This window comes from Labrus mixtus, chromosome 11 (assembly GCF_963584025.1).
Source record: "Labrus mixtus chromosome 11, fLabMix1.1, whole genome shotgun sequence".
Taxonomy (NCBI): Eukaryota; Metazoa; Chordata; class Actinopteri; order Labriformes; family Labridae; genus Labrus; species Labrus mixtus.
Window position 1 is genome coordinate 22,219,422 of NC_083622.1, and position 21,885 is coordinate 22,241,306.

General features: G+C 41.8%; 1 protein-coding gene across 1 annotated transcript; it reads left to right on the forward strand.

The window, feature by feature from the left end:
* The first annotated feature begins 35 nt into the window (after positions 1–35).
* On the forward strand, positions 36–21,634 carry limd1a (LIM domains containing 1a). The gene is made up of 8 exons (XM_061050933.1): positions 36–1,756; positions 6,656–6,757; positions 13,824–13,891; positions 15,226–15,288; positions 16,181–16,311; positions 17,234–17,285; positions 19,263–19,331; positions 20,189–21,634. The coding sequence occupies exons 1-8, from the start codon at positions 583–585 to the stop codon at positions 20,321–20,323; spliced, it is 1,794 nt and encodes a 597-aa protein (XP_060906916.1). The 5' UTR covers positions 36–582; the 3' UTR covers positions 20,324–21,634.
* Positions 21,635–21,885: the final 251 nt, after the last annotated feature.

The following is a 21,885-nucleotide window of genomic DNA, read 5'->3' on the forward strand; positions in this document are numbered from 1 at the left end:
TGGACTTCACGTGTGGCTCAATGGGAGTACTGCACCTTTAAAAACAATCTGTTCCCTGTTTTCAGACACACATGACGACCGTCCGGCGGCCACGTTACGGCTCCGCGCTTTAATGGTTATCCTTCACCATTTAACTTTTGCATTTTCCAACCCCGTTTCAAACACTTCAGCTTCTTCGAAAGTGGTTTCTCTTTTCCCGGCAGACGTGCGGATGATTAAGTTTTGAATGAAGTTCCCCCCGCTGGGGCTGTAAGCGGGAGGAGGGGGCAGTGTGCGGGGTCGTCCAGGCTATCGGATCTGAGATCTGCTCACTTTTCTGAGCAGACAGACGTGCTGGGCGGACCGGCTCTATCACACAGGAGGACGCAGACTTTCCAAACTTTTCACTTCTTTTCGCCGGACGGGAAAGTTCTGCAGTTAAAACAAAGTTTCGCTCCGGGACTGGACCTCTCTGCTTCAACTTCAAAAAAAAAACCCACTCTGGAAATATAACTCTCACAGACTCCTTCTGCTTCACCATTTAAATACGAGGACTTGTAACTTTTTCTTTATTGAAGCAAGGCGGACAAAGTGTCTTCAAAAATGGATAAATATGAGGATTTGGGACTGGAGGCGAGTAAGTTCATCGAGGACTTAAACATGTATGAAGCGTCCAGAGATGGTTTATTTCGCACCAGGAGGGACGCAGGAAACAACCCAGACTTTGAGGAGACACGGAAAGTGTTTGCTTCGAAAATGACAAAAATACACATGCAGAAGCACCAAGAGGAGATGGCAAAAAACACCCAGGCTATTAAAATGAACGGGGGCCACAACAGCAACTATTACACCAAAGACAGACCTCCTCTCAGCAGTCACAGACAGCCGGGGGAAGCTGCAGCGAAGCCCCCGATACTCTCTGGCCCTGTGCCAGGTACCACGGCTGGGACTCAGTACGCACAGTTTGACGGTCAGAAACACCTCACAGGCATTCAGTCTGAACTCCAAGCCAGCAGGGCGTTTGGCTACGGAAACAATTACGATAATAAGGAGCGCTTAGAGCCACACTCATACCAGAACAACAGTCCCACTCCGAGCAGCCCTGGAAGCCCTTCTCATCACCTTTCTCCAACTTTGTCTGGTGGCAGCGTTTTAGCTCAGCAGCAGCCCCCCCAGCGACTGCCCGCACCCACCTCCACCAACAGCCTGCCACTTCAGCAGAATCAGGCTGCCACCCAGCCTCCAAACAGGAGTCCATACCCCTCTGCTGGTCCAGCCAGAGGATGGTCCGAAGAGACCTCTGGCTCTGCCAAACCAGACCTCATCCCTGCCCTGCCTCTGAGCGCCTTCACTGGAGGAGCTGACTTCAGCAAGCAGCATGAGCCCTCCACACAGTCCGCTCCCTGCCACACACCGACTCCCCAAGCTGCCAGAACCTCCACCAGCCAAAATGGCCCCGTTTCAATCCCCTCGCTCCCACCTGTAACTTCTGAAACACCTCAGCCAAAGGCGCACGTGGCATCTCCTGCCTTGATCCCTGGAAATGTGTCCAAAAGCTGTAGCAAAGTTCAAGGTCAGAACCAAGTGCCCAGCTTTGGACAGGCCACCAGTGCTACCGCTGAAATCCTGTGCCCCCTTAAGCCTATCCAATTGTCTTCCCAGTCTCTCCTTTCGCAGCCCCCGGAGCAAGGGCCTTCAGCAGCTGAAATCAAACTAGAAGCGCTCACCAAGCGGCTGGAGAAGGAGATGGATACCCAACCAAAGGCAGACTATTTTGGTAAGAAAGTTTAGACTAGCCAGCACCAACAAAAGGTTTGTTAAGCCACTGGTGCTGTCTGTAAAACCTACTGACCAACAGAACTGCCCACATCATTCAGATAATAAATCCTCTTTTTGATTTCAGTATACACATTAATATCTTCACACTTAGTCTTCTTTTGTGTTTCCCTTCAACACAGACACACACGTCTTGTTGCTTGTGTGACTTCGATAAGAGTCGAAAACTGTTGTCTTGTGTCTTTTTGGAGGCATTCTCGATGTCCGTTAAATGACTGAATTTATTATGCAGACACTGTAGGAGGCCGCTGTCTTTCTGCTGTGGAATGCAGACGGAATAATTTTCTTATTTGTTCAAGTCTTTTCTTAAATGACTCATTGTCTGCCCCACTTGGCAGCTGAACTCTTCAGCAGTAAAAGATGGGGCGAGGCCAGAGAAAAATAATCGTTTCCTCTTATCTCATCCTGGAGACTTGATGAATAACTAGAAAGAGCTTGACCACTTCTGCCCGGTCAGATCTTTTGATATGTGATTGTTTTAAAGCTCCCATGTTGAGCTTGTGAACCTTAAGCGGCAATTATTGCTCTCCATATGATGTCACTCATTCAGCAGACGTGTGTTTGCGAATTTCTCATGATTTTTTTTTTTTTTTTTTGTGACCAGGCCTCACAGGCTCGTGCATGTGATGAGTGAATGTACACAGGATGAGTGATGCTGAAAAAAAAAACAACATCTGGGAATGTTAGTTCTGTCATTTGGGCAGGCACATAAGAGGCAAGCAACCGTGACAGTGATCTCATTTTTGATTTAGTCAAAGTAGTGTCGTCTTGGTAACCATCACAACAGTTGAGTTATCCTGACAAAGCCTTCCTATGGTTACAGGCTGAGTAACAGAGGTAGGCACGGATGTTGAAGAATGTCCACAATCAGCAGAATTCACTGGTTTCCCTTCCCTCCATATCACTGCCCCGCAGCACTTCAGCTGCAATATCTGGACAGTTGGAGAGTGATCAGGAAATTGATGCTTTATTGAAAAAAAAAGAAGAAATGCTTAGCTGCATTAGCTTTGAAACTGTTATCACAAACGCAGAAGAAAGTAAGGAGATGAGATGTATTGAAAGTTGTGTTAGTTGTGTTTTTGTTACAGTCATCACAGGATGGCCAAGTACTCTGACAGGTCATTCAAAAAGGCATTGAGAGATACAGAGTAGATAGAGAATACCCTATTACACACACACACACAACCCACCCTTGCCTACTCACTGAAGGAATTTCCTGTTGGAATGTCACGATGGTAATTCACAGCCCCCTGATGTGCTTGTGTTGGAGTGTAAGGGAAGATGTTCTGGTATATGTCATGGTCACGACATGGCTCATAAATAGCACAGTTATGTGAATGTTATGAATGTGTGGCAGAGCACGGTCAGTGTGCAATCAGAAGAAGTGTAGGTTCAAGTGTATCTCCTTTTTTTTTACACACACACACATTCACTTTCCCACAGAGCCCACACACACTGCTACTGTATGGAGTTTCCCCACTAGACCGTGGCTCATCCTCTGAGTCATGCTTTCATGCCAGGCAAAAAAAACTTGTGTGGACTTGGACTAGTTTTTCAAAAAGACACACGTTTCATCATCAAAGACCTTCATAGTTGAAAAGAAAAATGTGTGCAGACTTCATACTTGTAGATGGGTGTTTGTAAGATTCTCAGGCTGAAGCTGATGTTTCTATGAGTCAGGGCTGAATATAATGCACTTCAATCCAACTGTACACAGAGTGCAGATTGGCAAAACTGCAGCTGGAGGATCTGGGAAAATGAGTCCCGTGCCAAACTACTACACCAGGGGACTCTGAGGAATGTCTGAAGGAAGAGAGAGAGGAATTTTACTAATGAGGTCTTAGGATATAGGGGCGGGGGGAGTCCCAGATAAGTTTGAGGTGCCTGTGGTGCAGCTGAATGGATGAGTTGACAAACAGAGAGATTTAGGGACAAGTTCTAGATGCTTCTTTGTCCTTGGCCACTGGAGTTAGAGGGGATGTGAGATTTATAGACAAGGTTAACCCAAAGGGGGGGAAGAAGTGAGAAATCACAGTGTTCCACCTCCCCTCTTTTTGACTTTTACACAAACTATCACACACATTCAGTGGAGTGTTTAGTGTCGTGTAAAGACGGAGGATTAATTTATCCCATCTGGCTGTAGAGTGGAAAGCTTCATTTTCACTTTTCCCAGGGATTCTTGGCTTCTGCTCTGGCAATCTGTGTGTGTGTGTGTGTGTGTGTGTTGTGTCTATATAGGACCTGTGGTATTTGAATGAGTTCATTATGCTATGTCACTTCTGGGTGTGGTATTAATGCCCCTATTGATAGAACTTGAAAAAAACTAGAAAACGAAGCCACATGAAACACAACATTTTGTTGTAGAAGACGCTGATTTTCTGACTTTCAGTTACTTCAAGTCAAATGTGGAATGGGTTATACAACTAAGTCTGATTTTTAACAAGACATTTATCTTTCACTGCAGTCTTGAACAATATAAATGTGGATACTGGTGTTCTATCATAATGATTACATCAAAAAAGTAGTTGCCAAGTGAGCTGAGTGGTCAAAGCAGTTTCAATGTTTAGCTAAAAGAAACAGAAAACTGTTGCAAATGGTAAACTTCAAGTAATGGATGAAGTGATAAAATAGCTAGGTAACTGGTTTGAACACTTAACTAACAACCAAAATGCAAACAGATAAAAATACAGTCAGCTTAGAGACAAGTATTATAAAGCAAAATGGACATGTTTTAGATATTCAGTGAAAATAAATGTCTGAACAGTGTCAAATAGTAAAAGATAAAACAAGTTACATAGTTAACCATAATAGGTTACCATTTAAGCTTTTGTGACAGTGAAAGAAGTGTTCATCAAACCTGTGCTTTAGGAGACACAATGCAACATTGAAATATATTTAAAGTCAAGGTTGTATCATGTTGTGTCATGTGTATTAATAGATGAACCTGAACCTTGTGACTAACTGAAGTAGGGATAACGCTCAGTCGCTGCTACAATGTGCGGCAGTGGCATGTCAGGCGGGCAGCAGCAATCGACTGGGAGTTTTGACAGCTGGGAAAGGTGAGGGAGAGCAGGAGGGTTAAGGTTTGGCTGCATGTTTTGATTCCCCTCCCCCCCTACTTCAAGCAAGGGTTCGGTCCCCTGAATAATCACACTGTTTTGGAACATGGGACTCGGGCCAAAAGCAGATTTGTTGTGGCGAGAAAGGTAACTCTAAAAGAGGGGAATTGATGGTCCACAATTGAAAAGGTAAAGCAGAAAATAGACATGATTACATTTTTGCTTTCCTGGGGGAGAACACATCCTATGTATAAAACATGAAAGAAAAATTCCCTGGCTCAGTGTCAGCGCTCTGTTTTCTGTGAAGTAGTTATCGCTGCTGTATGTTAATTGAATTGGTTTTGGTCAACATTTACCCAAAAGCAGTAAATGTCATTTAGTAGGTTGTCACTTATTCGTTTGTTGGGCGCATGACTACTATGATGTGTTTTCATGTAAACAAACCAGCTTACATAAGAGCTACATTCTTCTGTTTTCTAATTATATTCCTCTTTTATCTCTAAATCTTTTCTCCAGCTGTTGGGACCCCTGACGATGTGTCCTCAGTAATGGAATTAGGAGACACACTAGCTGAAGTATATATAGCCCCGTCATATATTGTGTTAGTGAGAGTCTATGAAGTGAAACATTTGTTAAACACAACAGAGTGTTTTTTGGAGGAGGCGGCCTCGTGATGTGTGTTGGATACAGTGGAAACAGACGTTTCTTTGTCAGTGTTCGAAGAGGTCACTGGGCTGGGCTGGGGTGGGCTGGGCTGGGGTGGGCTGGGTGGGCTGGGCTCTTTGCTCCATTTCTCTGTCTTCAGGGATTATTTCTCTAAAAATATACAGTCACAAATATCCTCATGCACAAGCACACATATCCTAACTCTAAAGGAGAAGCTTGAGGTACAGCTTTCATCTTCTCTGTTAGCTTTACTTTACCTTAATCCTTCGTGATTGGATGGTTGTATCACGGCGTAACTGATTGATTTAGCAGCTAGCTGACTGCCCATTAGGATCAGCAGTGATAGGGGATGTCACTTGTCACTGCCTATATGTCACTTGTCATATTTCATCCCGTCATACAGAGCATGCTCAGAGGAGGAGAGATGGAGACCGGCAGGATCAAAGATAATATTTTCACAACACAAGGTCTTTGGAAAGTAGTGTTGCATCCTTAGAAGCTCTCCATCATGGAAATGTGTTATGTGTTGATCACATGGACAACCCGTGTTGTTCATGAGCTGTCCAAAGTAGAAAGAGCGATTATGTAACATCAGCCTGCCCGCTCTAATGTGAAGGGCAGAGCTGTTATTCTTCACTCAGCTCACAGGACAGGAAACCTGCTCTCTTCAGTTTTTTCTTTTTGTTGGCGTTTTGATTTTTCATATTTTTCAAATAAAGTTTGCTTGGATGATGGTTGGACTGATAAAAAGAAGACTCCGGTGTCTTGATATTAAACCACATGGACTGTGTGTTCAGTTATTGTAGGACTGTTGTGATTTTTTATCAAAGGCTGTATTAACAGACTTCTCAGTCTCTGAGCCAAGTCAAATAAGCAAATAGGGATATATTTCCTCTTCGATGATCCAGCCCGATAACTAGCTTCCTGACCTTCATGAGGGATATATTTCCTCTGCCTCCATTGTTTGTGTCTGGTTTAATCTGGATCATAGCTCTCACAACTCTTAAATCCCCTTTATCTTAATTCGGCAGTGTCTACATTTTTTGATTCAGTGACTTCATTGTGTGTTTTTCTGTGACTTCTCACTCCGTCATTTGCTGTGCATGTGGTTCCAGGAGTCTGTGTGAAGTGCAACAAGTCGGTGTATGGAGCCAGCCAGGCCTGCCAGGCTATGGGTAGCCTCTACCATGACTCTTGCTTCACCTGCAGCGCATGTAGTAAGTACAACCACATAAACCGCACCACGCCTTTCCCAAAACTTCAACTCCCATCTCAACACTTTCACCTTCTCTCCTTGGTCGCTTCACTTTTAAAGCTCATCATGTCACCTCCAGACTAATTGGTTCCGGAGACCCGTTTCACTTGCATTAAAAGTGGTGCCTTTCTCTTCAGTCTTTCACTGGCCCAAGCAAAAACACACAATTATTTAGGGATTACTGTCGTATACGGCAAGTGTTTGGTTTCTGGGTGTGCCAGTCACTCCTACAGCCCACACAAAGACACACAGAGCAAGACTTTTATAGAGCTGGTTCATCTACCAGTTTAATCTAGGTATACACTTGTGGGGCACGGTGCAGACCTTCAGAGTAAAATGTGTTAACTTTTTTTAAGCCGAACTTTAATCTTTAGAGAGGCTGGGATTGTAGGCATCAACGAGTACAATGTGGCAGTTAAACACAAGCACGAGTTGTAGCACCTTGTACTGGTTAGCTGCAAGGCTCCTTTGTATACAAGTGCTTCACTACAGAAACAAAAACAAAGACATTCAAGTTCTTTGTTTTGTCCTTTCGGTTTTTATAACCTGAGGCAGATTTAGTTTAAACTTTTAAGACAGCAAAAAGCTCCATGAACTCGTTGTGTTGGAACATCCACCCTTTAAGTCCAGTGAGATGTTTACGTAAAAGATGATGTCGAAGGAAGTTCCTGAGCGGGATCTGCTGATGTGTTCCGTCAGTGTGATCTGAATAATCAAGGAGCTTGTTTTTTCGGCTCTCTTCATTCAGCAGCTGCCCCTTGCCTTGTTTTGGTTATACTTTGTCAGTGTAGACAGTGTACCTGACCAATGAAGTTGAGGTTCACCAGCCTGGCTGCATTCTTCAATCTATGTGTGGCCTGAAGTGTGACCTGGCTCTCAACCAATTAAAATCTCTGTTCCAATTATCAGACGCCTGGTATGTGGAGTATTTGTGGCACTGCGGTGACCTCTACTCGGGGCTATTATTCTGCTGCACCTTTGACCTTGCCGGTTGCACCTTTAAATGTATTATCAACATCTCTGTGTTTTCTTTTACCCTCCTCTCGTGTGTTTATACATGTGTTGTAGCACACAGAGATGAAGAAGAGGATATTGTGGCTCAGAGTGAGGCTGATGTCTGAAGGGGGTGTGTGTGTGTGTGTGTGTGTGTGTGTGTGTGTGTGTGTGTGTGTGTGTGTGTGTGTGTGTGTGTGTGTGTGTGTGTGTGTGTGTGTGTGTGTGTGTGTGTGTGTGTGTGTGTGTGTGTGTGTGTGTGTGTGTGTGTGTGTGTGTGTGTGTGTGTGTGTGTGTGTGTGTGTGTGTGTGTGTGTGTGTGTGTGTGTGTGTGAGTAGGGGGGTGCAGAGAAGAGTTTACACACTACATACCTCTCATAGCTTGCTCTATGTGAGGGCATGAAGGTTGTGCTTGCTGTGAGTGGCCCCAGGGAAAAGCATCTCAGTTGGGGAGGAATGCAGGCATAGGGGCCCCTCTGTAGGTCCGGCTCCAGGAGGACACTGGGGGCTGTTATGTCAGCTGGACGCAACAAGATGGAAGTACAGGGAGAGCATTCAGAGGGAGCACTACGCCTTCACATGCAGCCAGCGTGCAGGGGGCTACGCATGCATTTATATACATGCATCTATGCCATTGAACACAGGATACAGTCAAACATACATTGCCTTAAAATTACATATGGTTCCTCATCGCAGAATCTTTATGTGTTGACAACTGTCACGCTTACATAAGTCTTTGTGACTGTGAACTTCCTCCGATGCCCTCAGTCCATCCGCTATCCCCAAGATGACTGAGAGACAGGAGGACATTCCTGGAGGCTGACAGTCAGAGGATTCAGTACTTTGCTGCAGGGGAGGTCTTTCCTCTAGGCCAGGGGTGGGCAAACTTTTTTGACTCGCGGGCCACAATGGGCTCTAAAATTTGACAGAGGGGCCGGGCCAGGAACAGATGGATGGAGTGTTTGTGTGAACTAATATAAATGACATGTAAAAGCCATTACATGAAAGGATTTGGCCTTTAACAGCTAGCAAAGCAGGAATATGCAAGGCTCATTGTACAAATTGATTTCCAAATGCTTTCATTTAATTAAATTAAATTTTAATAAACACAGTAGAGAAACTCACGTTCAGTTTCAGTGGGAACAGTGTTGTTGATCTCCCTTTTTTGCCAGTGCATTAAAGTCTGGAGTTAGTTTTGTAGTGGTAATTCTCAGGATAGATCCGAGGTGTTGGTCAGTTAACTTGGATCTGTGAGGGGCTTTGTTGATGTTCATGACGCTGAATGTCTGCTCACATACGTAGGTATTACGCTGATCTCCTCTTTCAGCTCCCACACTCGTTGAAACACTTTGCCCAAACTTAACCAGCGGACACGAGAGTGGTACAGTAAGTCCTGATGATCCGCATCAGTTTCCTCCAGGAACGTAATGAACTGACGATGCTGAAATCCCCTTGCTCGTATAAAGTTAACAAGTTTTACAACTGGATTCACGACATGATTAAGCTGCAATACAGACTTACACAGAGATTCCCGATGGATGATGCAGTGAAGGAAAATAACATCCTGGTCAGGGTTTTCCTCTTTCACTTTATCCTGGATTCTTTTCAGCAGCCCAACATGTTTTCCAGTTAAATTTGGCGATCCATCCGTTGTGACATTGGCAAGTTTACTCCAAGGTAGCTTCATTCTCTCGATGACAGCAGACACCTGGTTATACAATAAGTCCTCTCCTCACGTTTTTCCTTTCAGGGACTCCATGGTCAAAAACTCCTCCGTTATCTCAAAACTGTCATTAATCCCTCGGATAACAATGAGGAGCTGAGCAGTGTCTTTTACGTCATTACTTTCATCCAGCGCTAGTGAATATAACTTAAAGGACTGAGCCTTTTTGTTTAATTCGCTGGCTATATCTTCGTCAATCAGTTCCACACGGCGAGTCACAGTCCTGCTTGATAAACTGATTTTTTCAAACTGGCCTTGGCTCTCCGGACACAAGAGACCTGCTGTCTCTATCATGCATTCTTTTAAAAACTCGCCTTCGGAGAAAGGCTTGCTAGCCTTTGCTAATTTAAATGCCAGCAAAAAACTTGCCTTGGTAGTTGACTCTTGAATCGCAGTTTGTTGGTGAAAAAAATGTTGCTGAGTCTGTAAATTATCCTTCAACCTCTGAGCCGTAGCCGCCCGTTCTTGCGTTGACTGCTTGCTAGCGTAGTTAGCATGCTTCGTAGCAAAGTGACGGCTGACACTGTACTCTTTGAAAACTGCGACAGTTGCTTGGCATATCAGGCATACAGCCTTTGATCGGACTTCCGTGAAAAAATATTTAGTTGTCCACTCCGTATTAAACACTCGGCATTCACTGTCCACTTTTCTTTTCTTTGATACGCTCATTTTTACAGAAGGGCTCATACGGGTTCATAGGGCAAAGCGAAAAAGTGAAGAAGGGCGTAATACACCACACTCTGAAGTGCGCCATCTATTGGGGAAACGCGGGCATTACAGGGGAAAACGAACAAGGTTTAATTATAATAAAATTTAATTTAATAATAATATAATTTGGACAAGTTCGGCGGGCCGGATTAAAAAGACCAACGGGCCGTATATGGCCCGCGGGCCGTAGTTTGCCCATGCCTGCTCTAGGCTAACATTGCATGTTTACAAACATTTAACAGTCACAACCAGTTTTTTATCAGGGTAATTGGTTTCACAGTAGCCAACTCAATATTAACTGGAAACCTCTTTAAAAGTTGGAAGGTTATTAGATTCTCCTCTATTTTTCATCTTTATATTTACGTAAAATGAAATACTGGTGAACTCTTATGCTCCCTCCTGATGCTCACGTTTATGATCCCTTTGTTGGGCTGAATTTATGATACCTTTGAGTGAGTTTGGAAGGAACAGGGACACATATTGAAGGCTTTGGTAATTATAATATCTGTGTCCTCACTGAGTGTGACCACTAAAACAAACAATTTGCCTAAAGTCACGCTACCCATTACCACTGATTACTTGTGTTGATTTAAGAGTCTTTTCAAATAAACCAGCACCCCTCAAGGTTTATATACTGAACAGTACTTACCACTATAGTATTAGGATGATTGGGTCATCACGAGAGAAAAAGAAGCTGTTGTAGAGTGGTACCACCAGCAGCTTCCCAGCAGGTTGCAGTACACAATGAACAGGGGCGAACTTTCAGCAGCGCTGCATTGCATTCATTGGATCTGCAGACAGGTCAGCTGACAGTCAGCAGGGTTTGGACAAAATAAACAATATTATTGGTCCAAAATCAAATGGTATGTTAACACATGGTGGGTGATTGTCAGGAGCATGACCAAATGAGACTCAGAAATGTACAGAAATCAGACTTTTTGTAAATGCAGTGCAATTTTTACACATCTTTGGCGGGGCAGGTACTTGAGGTTTGAGCGAATCCCAGACTAAAAAGGTTTTTAATATGAAAACGGTCTTAATAAGATGCTGACATGTCTTACTACTGTAATTTACTCAATGTAAGAAATTGGGTTGAGGCTCCATGAAGAAGTCATGTCCTCGTCATTGTGAATTTCTTCTTTTCTGAATGGAGTGCAATCAGGTAATTCATAGGATGTTTAATTAGAAAGTGGTGTTGTGTTTTGCTCTGTCCCTCAGGTGTTTAACATTGTTATGAAATCACAATGGTAACAGTTCTTCCTGGTGCTTTTCGAATTGTAGGCCCTGACTCCTGACTTTAATTAAGCTCTTATCTCTCTGCAAAGCTCAGAGCATTCCTTCTATGACTAGCTGGGGGAAAAAAAGACGGAAACGTGAAGAGGAGGAATGGCCCATATCTCGCTTTCATCCCCGTCATTCCTCTCTTCATCCTTTGGAGACACAATTCCAACACTGTCTGTCAGTAATTACTGACACACCTCGGCCTGATGGGATGGACATGCCTCCTTTTAAGTTAGTTATTGTGCAGGCTATTCTGGCTGCATGAACATTTTATCCTATTAAATTAAGATAATGTAATTTTAGATAACTTGTTCCGAGAATTTCACATGACATTGATGTAAAAACATGAATCATAAGGGTTTCAATTGAATTTACTTTGAAAGAGAGAAAGGAAATGTGCGGAGGAGAGAGTGGGTGTTGACGTGCAACGGTTGGATCTGAAACCCATCGGCGCTGTGAAGAGGACTATAGCCTCTGTACGTAGGGCGTGCAATGTAATCTCTAGGCCATCCAGTGCTCCAATATATTTCTTCTTCTTTTTTTTTTCAAAAGTGGGAAAAAGTATTGGTTGCCTGATGCATTTTTATGTGGATTGCATTATTGGGTGGATAATTAAACCCTCTAGAGCGATAATGTAGCTTTCTTTGAACATTCCAAATGAAATAGTTTTGAATTCTGCCAGCTCTGTTGTGATTTAATGACAGCAGCATTTGATGGTTTATCAGAAGTCAGAAATGCCAGCAGCCTCTTTCTTTCCCTTGTATGGCTAGAAATGTCGTTTTCATGTATTTTTTTAGATTGATTGAAGTGGTGGGGATGTGAACTATTGCCTTTACAAATAGAGTTGAAAGTAGCAGAGCAGCTCACAATAAGATACATTGCCCACAATAACAGTAATGTCCCAATATAGCTATTCTGTGATAATTGATATAATCAAGACAATCAAATTATTAAACATCAAGATATCTGATGAAATGAAGAATACAAAATGCACCTTAAAAAAAGTCACTTACAGGATTAATGTTTGTATTCTCTGTCATTTGGGTTCGGTTTCACGTCTTATCATGCTTTATCCTTTAACTTCTTCCTTTAAATGATCCCCCTCCTTTCTTCTTCTATTATCCTGCTTACAGTTACCCCTAACTCTAATCCTAGCGTGACACGTTGAGCTGAATACCAGGAAACTCTGTTTTTAAGGGGTGATTTTTTTCCTAATTAAAATATCAACATTTGACACCAGTGAATTGATAACTGTGTCATACAAGTCAGGATCCCTGTGTATTGTTGTAGTATCCATATTTTGTACCAACCCTACATATATATATATATATATATATATATATATATATATATATATATACACACACAGGTAGTTATAATATATTTTTTCCAATGCTGACTAGATGTTGCCAAGTTGTCTATGTTCTCTTCTACACCTGCATTTCTGCCCCATCTTGAAATTGAAACTGTGCAATTCCTTGTGGCTAAATGACCGTGCGAGACTATCTGGATAAAGTAATCAGGTAAACAGAGTGTGAGAGTCATCGGGGGGGAGATAAAGAAAGCTCCTGTTCACTGAGGTTAACCCCTCCCTCACCTTCCCTCTTAGAAAATGTGAGGAATGTCCCCTCTTCCTGTGGGACTGGGACAGGAATAGCAATGTGAAGTGAGCAGAGAGAGGTTTTGCTTGTTGTTAGTGTTCATGCTTGCGTGAGCGTGTGTGTGTGTGTGTGTGTGTGTGTGTGCTGCTAAAAGACACCAGATCCAGACCATAGAACTGTTAAAGCACACAGACAGACAGGAAGCAGACACAGCATGTGGAAAGACCGTTTAAAGGAACAAAGGGAAACAATAGCAGGTCGTTGGAGGTCTTGGCGTGATGTTGCCATAAAATCCAGGCGAGTGTTTAATCTGTTGCACCTGTCTATTCAAATGATTTGGTCAGCATTTTCCCCACACTGGTTTGATCCAGACGTGTTGCGTGTCCTACTGCAGCCTGATCTTTGTCTCTGCTATATTATATTAAGAAACCATCACACCATAGATCCATTTCTTTGATTGATCTGCCTGGGATTCAGCAGGATATAATGAATATTGCAAGAGGGTCCATTACCTTCAAATGGGTATAATTAATCACTACGGTCTTTATGCGTTAGTGCTGTAACTAGTTTCTGGCTTTACAAGATTTTCCACAATTTAAACACCCAATCATTGACCTACCTTTTCTTTCCTTCACTTTCATCCACTTATTGTGAATCAATAACTATATGTAAAAAAAACGTCTCCCGAGTGATGATACAAATGAATGTTTCTGTTTCTGTAGGTCGAAGGCTGAGAGGGAAAGCGTTCTACTATGTGGGAGGGAAGGTTTTCTGTGAAGAGGACTTTCTGGTAAGTAGTCAATACTGAATCAATGTGTCGAATCTTAACTGATGTGTGACCTTGTGGTCCAGTTTGGAGCATCAAATGCTGCTAATTCATATCAGTTTTCTCCCTTGGGTGGGACTGGAAGAAGGTCAGTAACTGGAGAAACTGCTTTGCTGTGATTTACAGGGTGGAGGGCAGCAGGGCCATTCACTTTTAACAATCAATCAATCAATCATCTATATTTGTAAAGCGCCAATTCATAACAAATGTAATCTCAAGACACTTTTCAAAGAGCAGGCAAAATGAATCTTTCTTATACTATTTACAAAGAGCCAACATTAATCCATCATGAGCACTAAGCAACATTTAGACAAGTTACATTAAAAGGAAAAAAAACTGCCTTTAAGAGGAAGAAACCACGAGCAGAACCAGACTCATGTTGACCAGCTGTCTGCTGAAACTGTGTAGGGCTTGGAAAGTGGTAAAGAGGGAGTTGCAGGAAGAAAGAGAAGGATAAAGACAAACAGAGCAACAACAAACGCTACAATCAATAGGATGGATTTTTTAGCTACAATGTCAGTAATAATGGTAAAAGTACATGTAGCATTACAGCTAAGAATGATAATAGACTGATCAACCTTTAGTATGCTTCATTCTTGGATGTGGCTTTAACAAAATGTAAACACTTTCATTAAATATGTTATAGATTTAAGCATGCATTTTTTTTATCCGGTGTTCATATTTTCTGTTTTTGTTATTCCTAACTCATCCTTGTATCAATTCTTCCATCTCTCTGTGTGCATAGAGAACCACTGTCTGTATAAACCTGAGCTAAATGCCTCTCCACAAAGCTCTTTTGAAATTCATACTGAAATGTATTTGCTGTAGCTCTCCTCTCTCTCTCTATGTGCTGCTAATTGTCTGCTCTTCTGCCAGGCCTGAAAGTGCGGCTTCTCCTCAGCGACACTGTTCCTACATAATAACACATAATAATGCTGAGCTGACAGATTTAAATACTGCATCAGTTCAATGCCAATCTCCATCACACTCACTTCACAGACGAATGTAATCAGTAGTCCACACACCTAACTCCCTAATGGTGCTGACTGTTGGGATTTTTCTAAATAACAGACTGTTAAGAAGCTGCTTTCAGAGAAGGAAAGCAGTGATTTCTGGCTGGTTTAAGGAGGGGGTTTTAGTATAACTACGTATTCTAAACACTGAGGCTACTTTGAAATATGGCAGGGAGACACTGTGGACTTTCTCAGGGCTCAGTCCGAATCATAAAGTCGGAGAAGTCAGTCATCTGTTAAATAACCAAATTCCAATGACATCACTGTTGTCTGTGTCTGTTAAAGTACTCCGGTTTCCAGCAGTCTGCAGACAAGTGCAACGCATGTGGACATCTGATCATGGACATGGTGAGTGTGTGTTGCTCCTCTGAAGTTGTGTGTTCTTTATGGGGGTTTTGTCTTTGTGTGTGTGTGTGTGTGTGTGTGTGTGTGTGTGTGTGTGTGTGTGTGTGTGTGTGTGTGTGTGTGTGTGTGTGTGTGTGTGTGTGTGTGTGTGTGTGTGTGTGTGTGTGTGTGTGTGTGTGTGTGTGTGTGTGTGTGTGTGTGTGTGTGTGTGTGTGTGTGTGTGTGTGTGTGTGTGTGTGTGTGTGTGTGTGTGTGTGTGTGTGTGTGTGTGTGTGTGTGTTCGTTCTGAGGTGATCTCAGCACAACATAAGAGTTACTTCACCCCGAAATGAGCTCTTTGTGGGCACATCTGGATAAAGACTCATGAGGAAGCATTGAATCTCCTGCATCCCTCTCTCTCACACACACACACACATACACACACACACACACAAAGCATATGACCAAGACAGGAAGTGCTTCAGCATACAAAAGACCTTCTCTTAAGTCTACACACCTTCCTATCTTAACAGGCTGCAGTTACAGATTCTATAGAAACCTGTTACACTCTGTTTAAGTGGCCTCATCCTGAATTTGTCAAGAGAAGATCTAGTGTGTTAAGTAAATTCCAGCATTTTCTTTAAGCTTAATTTGATTGATGGTATTTTTGGTTATATATCATGCCGAGTACTCCAAGGGTTTATTCTTAGCTTTGTCCTATTCTTAGCTGCTGTTAAGACTCAGTATACCCTGAGGGATCATGAAATATGAATCTAATCTAAAGGCAAGCAAAGATTTTTTTAAGAGCAGTGACTGTTTCACATTATTGGATACAGATAGAGAGGAAGTTTGAAATAGCAGAAGCAGAATGGAGTATTGATGTCATGATTTTCTTCACCCACCACTCTCTTTATAGATCCTGCAGGCCCTCGGGAAGTCGTACCACCCCGGCTGTTTCCGCTGTGTCATCTGTAATGAGAGCCTTGACGGAGTGCCCTTCACAGTGGACACTGAAAATAAGATCTACTGTCTCAAAGACTACCACAGGTGAGCATCACATGCTGCTCAGTGTCTCACAGAAACAGAAGCACATGAGCTGGGTTTATCTGTTTTGAATTTGTTAAGCATGACAAGGGGGAAAAAAATGTCCAGGTTTTATATTCCCCAGTGCCCCTAACTTCCCCTCGTATCAGGTTTAGAAAGGTCGCCTGAGTTTCCCTCTGCCACGTGTGATGGACACATGAGAAGTGTAGTCAGGGAGTAGGGGAGAGAGGAGGAGGTGGAGGGGGAAAGATCCCCTTCCAGTACGAGGTGTGAAGAGCTGCGTGCGGCCATGACAACTCTCGGCCAAAGTGAACAGTAACCTGCCCTGCCAGGACAGCCCCTGATGTCTGAGGGAACAATTAAACACGTGTGCCAGAAAAAAAGGTTAAAAACCATGGCACCTGTTGTACCTCAACAGTTCCAGCCTTTCTTCTGCCTGCTGGTGTACAGCTTGTTCAGCAAAGCCATGCACATGGCCAATGGCCGTCTGGTAGCTTTCACGTGTTTTCCACACTGATTAAATCAGACAAACCTCGTTGTGTTTGCAGTACGTTTTTTTTCTTTAACCACAGTCATGACCATCCACACTGAGAGCCCCCTTTGTTTTTCCCTCCAACCCCCAGGTGCAATCCATGTGTGTGGAAATAAAGAATTCTTCTTGTTTTTCTAATTTTTTGGGGGGGATTTTTTTTAGGAATCATGTGAGTGAGGGGAAGCCAGCACATCTGCAAACCTGGCATCTCATAGACAAATCAGAGCGTAGTGAGAGTCAGGAGGGAGAGAGGGGGAGGGACTGCAGGTTTAAAAGTCATGAGATGAACATCAAGAATAAACTGCAACCTTTGTAGTCTTTGAAAATAGTGAATTTGATCTCAGGTTGCTTATTACATAAAGTCCTGTTTCTTCATTTATCTCACTACTACAGGGTCCTGGCCCCTAAATGTGCAGCCTGTAACCAGCCCATCCTGCCGTCAGAGGTAAGCTAACAATCACAAAATGTTTTAACATGTTGATGTTTGGATAAAACTCTGGTCATTCAATCAATTCATTTGTCTTTATCCAGCACCAAATCATCAAATAAATCTCCTGAAAGTAAACATTACGAGCAGGTCAAGGAGTGTACCATGTGTAACATTATATAAGAGGACCCAGCAGTAATCCATCATAAGAGAGCACCTGGCAGCAGTGGCACAAAAATCTTTCTTTTGACAGGCAGAAACCTCGAGCAGAACCAGACCCGTAGTGGACGGCCGTCTGCCACGACTGGCTAGGCAGAGCAAGAGAGACAGAATTAGAGAGGGAGATAGAGTGGACAGACAGACAGCAACAAAATCAACAAAAGTTAATAGAGACTTATAGTAACAATGACTATAATAGTACCATGCTAATAGTTATTTGAGGCAGAACCCTCATTTATAAAGCCCTGAGGGACAGACAGCAACAGAACAGATTCAAATAAAGCTATCAAGGAAAGCTAGAGGCGCGGCAATAAGAGAAAACATTAATCAAACAGAAATACTCATAATAGAAAGAGGTGAAAGGACAAGAGTTTGTATAATAAAAGTAGGAATATAACTAATAATACCTGATGTGATAGTAGTTTAATTTTAGTCATATTGTCAACCTGTATGTACGTATATATATGTATATATATATATATATATATATTTGAGTAATTGTTGTTTTCTTTCATTATAACATAGCACGTCTTTAATAGTGAGCTGGTCGTAGAGAGATGACAGGAACTCATTTGAGAGAGGAGGATGGCATGAGACAGAAAGGGCTTGAGCCTGACTTGAACCACAGACGTCCTGCCAGCAGAGCCTCAAACGCTCCACTTCTCAGTCTGTATGTGACTGTGATTACTAGAATATTGAGTTACATACCAGTATCGACTATAAATACACCGGATGGTTGCTGTTGAAAAAGACATGAATGTTTGGTAGACCATTGTAAGGTTTATAAAGTTCTCTGCATAATGCCAATGAAATGAACCCTGCTTGTGTATAACAATATTATCTGGAATTCATGGTTTCTTTTTTTAACCTTACTCTGGATAATAATGTAACCCCTGTGAATCAACAATGAGCAACAATGACTATTATTAGAGGCATATATGGTACCATTGTAGATCAGCTTTATGCCTTCATCATATCCCCAAGTTCCTCACCTTTACCTTTTGACCTTTAACCCCCAGGAGCTCAGCCGGTTATACATCTTCATCATCTTATGTTCACTCGGCAATGACCCAAACAAAGATCTTAGCTGCGCAAGTAGAAGATAATATAATACAGCAAATATGTCCCTCTAGGCTACAGGTGATGCCGGATACCTCTGGTCTGTGATTAGATATGTTGACAGGGAGGAGCAGATGGATAGTGTGGTGAAGAACAGGTCACACAAGAGACAGGACATGTTGGCAAAAACAAAGAAATGTCCAAAATTAGAGCTGACTCTCCTGGAATGTCCCCTGCCCTCCCCTTTGAGTAAGCGGTGCGCTTGGTATTTAGAGGAGAGTTAGTGTGTGTTAGTATGTGTGTGGATTTGAGTAGGGGGGCTCAGTCAGTCTTTTGCGTTTATGTAAGCTGCTGTATGAATGCCCTGGGGAGTTTCCTGTCATCCCGCTATAGAAAGGTTATAAAAGAAAATCTCTTTTTCTGTCTCGGTGGACAAATAACACACAATACAAACATACTGGCTGATATGAAGGATCTTGTACAGATTATAAATGATTTCCTGTAAACTTTTCTCCTTCCTTTTGTATCCCAGAATGATAAGCAAAACAGACTCTGTTCAGAGGAACCTGAGCATGACTTCCTGTTTTTCACAGTCATACTATGCCTAAAGGGTTTATTGTCAACATCTGAAGCTCTAAGGTTGTAATGCAGAGGAGTAGTTCAGAAGTACAGAAAATTCATGCTAATAATAATCACAACATGAATAATCTTCCTCAGGGGTCTGATGAAACCATACGAGTTGTATCCATGGACAAAGACTATCATGTGGAATGCTATCACTGTGAGGTGGGTTAAACAAATCACACTTCTACCTTACCCAACTGAAAATAAAGCTTTAAATTGAGATCTGAATGTTTAGTGGCTCCGAGCCAGAGACGCTCTGAATGGCTCATTAAGAGAAATCATTATGTGAAGATCCCAGATCTTAATTACAGTCTGGATGGTAATTACAAACTGCTTATGAGATTGGGTATGCAACATCTCATCATCCATATCTATCCCATCATTTTACTCAAGTTCTTCTGATTTTTTTTCTCCCCTCCATACATTGATTGACAGTTCTTTTACGCCATGAAAATAAAAATCAGTGGGCTGTGAGGAGCAGCTCTCTGTTAAAGGACTGTTAACTGTTTTGTGGCTGGTGTGTTTTTTAATTTATCTTTCAGGCAGTTCAATAAGATCATCTTTATATCTGATTTGTCTCTGTAAACAGATTTCTTGTGTGTAAACAAAAACCAAAAGGGTGATGAAGGAATCATTTATGGATCTAATTGCTCTTTTCGGCATGCACATATTTTCAATTAGATACATAGATTTTGATTTAACATGGAAGTCACAATTACATTAGTGCGACCAGATGCATTGTTTGAGTGTTTTAGAACACGTGCTAATTCTCAACACATGTCCACAGGAGGCTTTTAACAGATACAATAACAAGCTAAAAAAAAAGACTCATTTAAATCTTTATGTTAATGCAAATGTGAGCCTGTTCTTACTGTTTCTTTTTACACACCTGGGGTAATTATGGTCATCCATTTTTTCAGTGGTTGGAATGGAAATAAGGCTAATTCAGGCCATAACTCAGACTGGTTATCCTCCTTACTTGAATCATACCTGTCTTTATAAGCCTCTGTGTTTTTCAGGAGTGTAAGATGGAGCTGAACGACGAGGAGGGTCACCGCTGCTACCCTCTAAATGGTCACCTCTTCTGCCACTCCTGCCATCTGAAGAACATAGAGCCTGGCTGCTCCTCTTCCACATCATCCTCCTCCTTCTGATCCCTGCTGTGTGTGGAGGGAGGGAGACACCTGGTGGATTAGTGGAGGAACTTCAATAGAGTGATTGACAGCAGGGGCAGACATTTTTACAATTCTTGTTGTAGAGGATTGGTTAATATGATAGATCAGATGTTGCTGTGCTTTTGTGTTTATTTTTACATTAATGTTAATGAAGTTTCCATTATGCCTAAAGAGGTTTTGAATTAAGTTTTGTTATATACCAAAGCCCTTCTTTGAAAACATTGCTTACTTTGGCTGCAGACTTTGCAATAGTGTTGGCATATCATTTTTTTCAAATGTCAAAAACACTTTCATTCATTTAGCAAACATTGTATAGTCAACTCATTGAACATACAGGGTACCTCCAACCTTATGTTCACATTTCTGCTGTGGAATTACAGTTCAAATTGATCCATGAAAGATCCGTCCAAAGCGTCTGATAGGGATTATAAATCCACTTCGGAAAGTGACACAAATCCCAGCTGCCTGATGTCTTTTTTGATTTGCAAGAGGAAAATAAAGGTCATATCATAGAATACAATAAGAAACATGAAATATTTACCACAAAATGTTCTGGATGCTGATGCTAATTGTGCCTCCACATGAAATGATAACAGTTAGTGTATACTGTATTTTCCTGTGAGAAATATACACAAAAAAATGGTAACAGATATTTTAATCATAAAGGTTGCTTTAACCAAATCTGTATTCTAAAATCCCTTTTCTCCATGTATCATTTGAAAATTCCTGTATGCAATAAAATATAAAATACTTTTACACAACCATTCCATTAAAAACAATGAACAGTGCCTTAATCCTGCAGGTTAACATGCTTTTGTGCTCTTAGGGCACAACATTTAAAACTTATTTTATGCAACATTGGAGAGCTGTAATGCAATCAACAGCCATTATTCTTTACATGCAGTTTGTTGTTGGCACTAAGAGTTAGACCTGAGAGCTCTCTATGCATCTATGAAGGGATTCATATTAGGCCTGTGGTTCTATGTATATTGTTACATTTACAAAGATTGTTTATTTTTTAAAAAGTAGATATATTATAGACCTGTACTCGTTCTTTTTTTCCGACTGAGCAAACAGTACTCATGTATGTGCAGTGTTAATTACACTTTTGATTGCTGACTTTGATATCTATATGTTATTCATGTGTTGGATTAGCCTAGTACTAAAGTTGCTTGTGTCAGCTGAGGTTAATTTTCATAGCTGACCCTAAGGTTAAGATGAAGAGCAAACATGCATTTGTGTCGTATGATTAATGTAAAGACAATATTTAATAAATTCATTTCAATTGGCCGAACTTTCATTTTGTTTTTCCTTTTTTTCCCCCTTCCCATAAAAATGTGTGAAGAAAATTATAAAACATCTTGCTTTCAGTGTGGTATTTGGTATTTATGTAGTACATGTACTATGGTACTGTCAAAAAAACCATGGTACTTGTACTATAGTACAACTATGGTACAGTACCATGGTAAACTTTCTTATGGGACGTTTAGACAGAACCCCTACTTATTTATTTTTTTACGTTTTCACCCATAGGCCCATTA